Below are 5,799 nucleotides of genomic sequence, written 5' to 3' on the forward strand. Positions count from 1 at the left end.
TGTGTGTGTGTGTGTGTGTGTGTGTGTGATGTGGAACAGCTGTGACAGTAAACATGTTTATGAGTGGCTAATAAAAAGCAGGTGGTGATTGGCTGGGATCCTACCAGTAATATGTGTTTTTATACATATTCAGCTTCGATTGTCTGAGCCATATTTTGTAGAAACTTTGTGTGAGTTAGAGAAGTGTTTTTCAGTCCCAGTCTGCTGTTTTCTTTGGATAACCACAGTGGCAACACTGGTGTGTGTGGTGTGGACACGTATTTGTCATATCATGGGGGCCATTTATCAGACAAACACAGCCTTATGGGGACTCACGTGTACGGATGCTGATTTTGTGTGCGGGGTTCGATTTTGGACTAGGGTGTGAATTGAGTTTAGGCTAGATTTAGGGTTATGTATGTACTGGGGTGGTTAGGTTTAAAGCAAGGGGTCAGGATTAAGCCGTAGAAAGGACCGGTAAATGATTAAATCAAAGCAAAATCCCCACAAGGAGAGAAGAACCAACGTGTGTGTGTGTGTGTGTGTTTCTGCACGCTTCCTTCCCACTTTGTCATTATTTGTAAACTCGCTCACTCACATGTGTACCAAAGTGGGTGTGGGTACATCTGAGCATGTTTGTGAATGTTTGGATAATTTCTTCTGTGTGCAGCATTCCCCGCACTGGGTATGTTTATTTGTATATCTGTGTGTGTGTGTGTGTGTGTGTGTGTGTGTATATAGCATACTTGCTATAACTCAGCCAATTTTAAAGATATTGAGCTAAATTTTAGGATGCAAGACGCTAAAGATCATCTCTATCAAATATATAAACTTTAGCAAACTGCATTTTCTCTGAGCAGAAAGTGTTTTTAATGACRTCCTTTTATTTAAATGTGTGAAAATACTGACCCTGATAATATTTTTCTACATTTGTTTTTGTTTAACCCACACAACCATTCTGTCTTTATGTGGGTAAAACGTTTCTCTCCGTCCCTCACAGGCGAGCTGATCAACCTGGCCATGTACTGCGAGCGCATCCGCCGGCGATTCTGGCCCGAGTGGTTCGTGGACCTGGACGACCTGCGCTACGGCGGCGCCGCGGACGACAGCGACTCCCCTTCCAGACTCCCRGACCTGGGCCTCTACTCCTGCTCGCTCACCACCTCCAGGGAGACGACACACACGCACACCCAAACGCCGCCGCAGACGCCGCCATCGCCTGTCAGCGACCCCACGGGCCTCTCGCTGTACGACTCCGACATGGACACCGAGTGTTCTGAAGTCGATCCGTTTAAGTGTTGACAGAACACACACACACMCATACAGACACACATTTATGATATGCCCTCCTTCCTCTTTAAGCTTTCTGGAGTTCCTGCCGGAGGTGTAGATCAAACTCTACTGGAGGAAAGTTTGCAGGAAAAAGGAAAAAACAAACCCAAACTAGAAAAAAACATTTTGACACAAAGGAAATAAAAAAACAGCCGAAATGCTTCAGTGAAAACAAAAAACAAAAATAAAAAACAACAAAAAATAACATGCAGGAGCTGGTTGAAAAGTAGCAACTTAAACAGGAGTAAATGACGCTGCTGCTGCCGAGAAACTCCTCCGCCTACAAGACTGTACCAAAACTGTTTGGTGTAAATAAACAAAGATCCAACTGACCTACGATTAATAGTTAGAATACTAAATTCTTTTCTGAGTATAAATCCTAAAGTTAGGCTGAAACTAGAGACTCCTCTCCTCACTCACATGATGTAAATATGATCAGCGTTTCCCTTTTTAAATAAAACTCTGTTTGTCTCTAGAGTGGCGCTGTGCAGGTCCAGGATCAGCAGGAGGAGCTGCAGAAATGCGAGCAGGAAGGTTTCAGAGCGGAGAATGGATCTCAGGAGCACTTTGAAGTTAGAGTTTAGGCTATTTAGACAAAAAAAGGGAATGAATACACACATTAGAATCATCTTTCTGCAACATTAAACCTGCTCCTGTATAGTTTTTACAGATCCCGGCGATTGTAGCTTTAGGTCATTGAAAGTGACTCRGTCAAATTATTATTCTTTTTCTTTATTATTTGAATGAACGTGCATGACTAGTTTTTTTTTTAATTGTCAGTGCCTGTGGCCTGAATCTGCCACACAAACTTGTAGCTGCTGACTTCTTCTTTTTCTCAAAACTGCTACAAGAAGCCGAAAGCACCATGAGAGCAATAAGGGAGCCGGCATGAGTCCGCTGTGTTTAGTCTCTGCGCTCCAGCTGGTTTTGTTTTGTTTGTACGTCAGCAGGACTGTTGGGTGTTGGTCGCTCAGCAAACGCTCCTCTGGCACCAGCTGGGCTGCGTTTGCGGCTGCAGGAAGTCCTGCATTTGTTGCCTGTGTGGAGTAACTGTGTGTGTGTGTGTGTGCGTAAAGAACGATGGTCCACTAAAGGGAGAGTTCAGATTCGTTGCAGGAAATGGAAAAAATGAAGCCAAACTAGAACAAAATGTGACAGTTTTGAAGTGTGGTTCTGTGGCAAGGGGATGTACACAAACTATCTTACCTGATGTAGATAACTCTTTGATCTACAACAGATTATTAGGGCCAGACTATGAGATTTTTTTATTAAGAGAATAAAGTCATAATATTATGAAATAAAAAGCCTGCATGAAAATAAAGTCATAATAATAACAGTATAAAGTCTAAATAATGTGAGAATAAAGTTGCATGAGAATTAAGCAAATATTACCAGGAAAAATAATAATAATAATAATGTAATAATACAAGAATAATATGAAATAATATGAAAATAGAGTTGTACCCAAATAAAGTCAAAATAAAGGTTAATCTTTCAAACTTACCTGAGGAAAGGTTGCAGGAAAAGGAAAAAAATGAAACCAAAATGTTAAGTTATTTATGGTGCGTTCCATTTGCATCGTATTCTCGGACCTGGTAAATGATAGTGACATCATTTCCCAACAAACCAAATGAAACTGCATTCCATTTAGCCGACAGGTGATTGTATTGCTGCCGCTAACCTAGCTACAACACAGCTACAATATAAACAATGACAAAAAGAGAGCTCTACTACATACGTCATGCAAATAAACATTGATTTTAATAAGTACAGCATTGCACAGAAAACACACTACTTGTGCGAGTTAAAGATAATTAACAATAAAAGTTATGGAGTTAACTTTCTAAAGCTGCGAGTAGCCGCCATCTTGAAATCGAAACTGGGGGCAGTCGCAATTCTTCCACTGTACGAGTGGAATATTACCACTGGAGGGGGCGTTCCAGTTTAAATCTACTAATGGGAACAGGGAAATTACCACTTCCCTGGACTAATGGAAYGCAGCATTAGGTTCATGTTAATTAAGGAATGGCTAAAAGTTTTAGTGCTAAAAATAGTGTTCAAGGAACGGAAAATGAACAAGTCATATRGTAATCCTATGACTTTTTTTTTCTCATAATATGACTTTATTCCAGTAATAACATTTTTTTAAATCTCTTAGTCTGGCTCTAACACACAGATGTTTTGATCAACTTTAGTTTGGAGCAGTGGTTCCCAAACTTTTTATCTTCTGACCCACAAAATATCCATGGCAAAAACTTGTGACCCCAAATATTACTGGTCTGAGTACACAAACTTTGTTAATAACCCTAAAAACACGGGCTATTTGTCAATCTAAACAGCTTATACACAAATATAAATACTTATTTATACTTATTTTGTGTTTTTGTAATAATTAGGGAAAGTATTACATCAGCAATTATTTTATTACCCTTTAAATTGATTTCTGGAGATTATCCAAGGTGCTTCATGACCCATAATTGGGTCCCAAGCCCAACTTTGGGAACCAAAGTGCACTGGTTCCCAAACTTTTCAGCTTTTGACCCACAAAATAACAGTAGCAGAGACCTGAGCCCCCAACTATTTTTGGATGATAAACATTTAGATCAGGTCAACTAAACACGGGCACAGTAACAATATTTTTATACTACATTTATCCATTTTAARTACACTAACCTCWCTCCTTTGTAACAACTAAGGCAAAAATGTAATTAATTCAGAAAATCTTGTCAGGACCCCACCTTGATGTTTCAGGACCCCACTTTGGGTCCCGACCCCAACTTTGGGAAACACTGTTTTAGAGTAATAGGGTTCATTTTGACCAGATTGATGAGCTATTCTTCTTTCAGGTTCACTTTTTYCTTTTATGTTGATGATTCAGACCAGACTAATCAGCTAATAGCCGCTAGCTGACATTCTTCCAACAAACTAAACACCAACCCTATAAAGTGATACTGGCAGAAATATAGTGTTTGCAAGAGCAGCTATGAAAATGTTCTGAGTAACGTTTGTTTTAGGAAGGCAGCAATCCRCTCAGACTAGCCATTAGCTCATCAATCCAGTCAGAATTCAGGTGTTTCTGCAAACTGAGTTTGTTCAAAGAGCTATCTATACCAGGTAAGATATTGATTGTTTATAACCTTTCRTCCCCAAAACTTTAAGGGTTTACCTAAAGCTTTCTTTCTGAACAAAATTCTACACATAAGTTGTGTGTTTGTTGCAGCTTCCTGAGATGGGTTGAATTGGCCCACAATCAAACAGAAACTTGTGAATTTTAAATCCTGATCAGAGATCTGTGGTGTTTGAGTAGATTTCAGCCACTGCCGCTCCCACAAACTATGAACTAAAACAAGTCTGAATATGTTTTTTTTTTGTCTTGAAATTTGTTCACCAGAGAGAGCACTTTGGATCAATAAAAAAAAGTTTCTAACCTAAAATGATAAAAGTCAAAAATGCAGATCTAAAATAAGTTTTGCTGACTTCATTTTATGTTTGAGAATATCCTACCTCCGTTTGTGGATTTGTTTGGCTCCTTTTTGCACGATTAGTGAGTCGTGCACAAAATAAAACGTGACTTTCTTGAATGAAATTATGGGAGCACTTCTGTGACGACACAGCAAACATAAATGTTTGGCTGAGATTATAAAAAGCAGGACTTCAGACAGTTACGCCTTTTATTTCAGTAGACGTTTACAACCTGAAACTAAAAGATCTTTGTGAAACTTTTTGTTTGTTGTCTTAAGATTGTTGCCTGTTTCCTGTTGCCTTCAGTGGTTTAGCCTTATGTGTAACTACAGCTTCCAACATGTTCTTTTATGTTTACAGAACTGTTTTTTATGTTTTTAATGCAGATTGCATTAAAGTATTTTAAACGTTGATATTTTCAGGTTTTTGTAAATGTTAGTTATGATTTGTGCTTTATTTCCTGTTGAGTTGAATCTTTTTGTTTTGATAGCTTGAATTATTCTCAGTTTATTGATCAGTGCAATATAACTGTTTTACGGCACCATTTTTTTCCAGTAAAAAAAACTGAAAATATTAATTGCAATAAAGTTAACCCCCACCCCAGTGCCCTGCAGGACATATTTCTCCACCTGTTTGTGTCRCTTTCCCTTCATGAACTCTGCCTGTTGATGCCACACCGCTTTGTTTCTTGGTGTTTGCTGACACCATCTCATCAAGCTGTAAATTAATTTAAAAAATGGGGGTGGGGGACACATGCCAGTACAGAAAGAAAGAAAGAAAGTACCTTGTGAGGTCCTAAAAATAATATTCTTATGAATGTATCTTAAAGGGATAAAAGATTGGGGTGACAATTTAATATAGCTGTGAGATTTTCCTTTTTGTGTGTCTTGGTTATTAAACATGAGCAAATTTGCAATTTTTTTTAATGGCAACACTAAACCCAGCCAACAATGCAGAAGGATTAACCTTTACCCTTTTTGTGTGCGAGAGAGAGAGAGAGAGAGAGAGAGAGAGAGAGAGAGAGAG

The 5,799-nt window shown here is 38.8% G+C and overlaps 1 protein-coding gene across 2 annotated transcripts in view; it reads left to right on the top strand.

Annotated features, from left to right (window-relative positions):
- Positions 1–2,577, top strand: part of faxca (failed axon connections homolog, metaxin like GST domain containing a) — a 6,547-nt gene extending 3,970 nt beyond the window's left edge. For both annotated transcript variants that reach the window (XM_014011947.1, XM_014011948.1), the window contains exon 6: positions 980–2,577. In XM_014011947.1, coding sequence (XP_013867401.1) covers positions 980–1,281 — 302 coding nt within the window. In that variant the 3' untranslated portion in view covers positions 1,282–2,577. The remainder of the gene's footprint in view (positions 1–979) is intronic.
- The last annotated feature ends 3,222 nt before the right edge of the window (positions 2,578–5,799 follow it).

This window comes from Austrofundulus limnaeus, unplaced genomic scaffold, assembly GCF_001266775.1.
Source record: "Austrofundulus limnaeus strain Quisiro unplaced genomic scaffold, Austrofundulus_limnaeus-1.0 Scaffold86, whole genome shotgun sequence".
Lineage (NCBI taxonomy): Eukaryota > Metazoa > Chordata > Actinopteri > Cyprinodontiformes > Rivulidae > Austrofundulus > Austrofundulus limnaeus.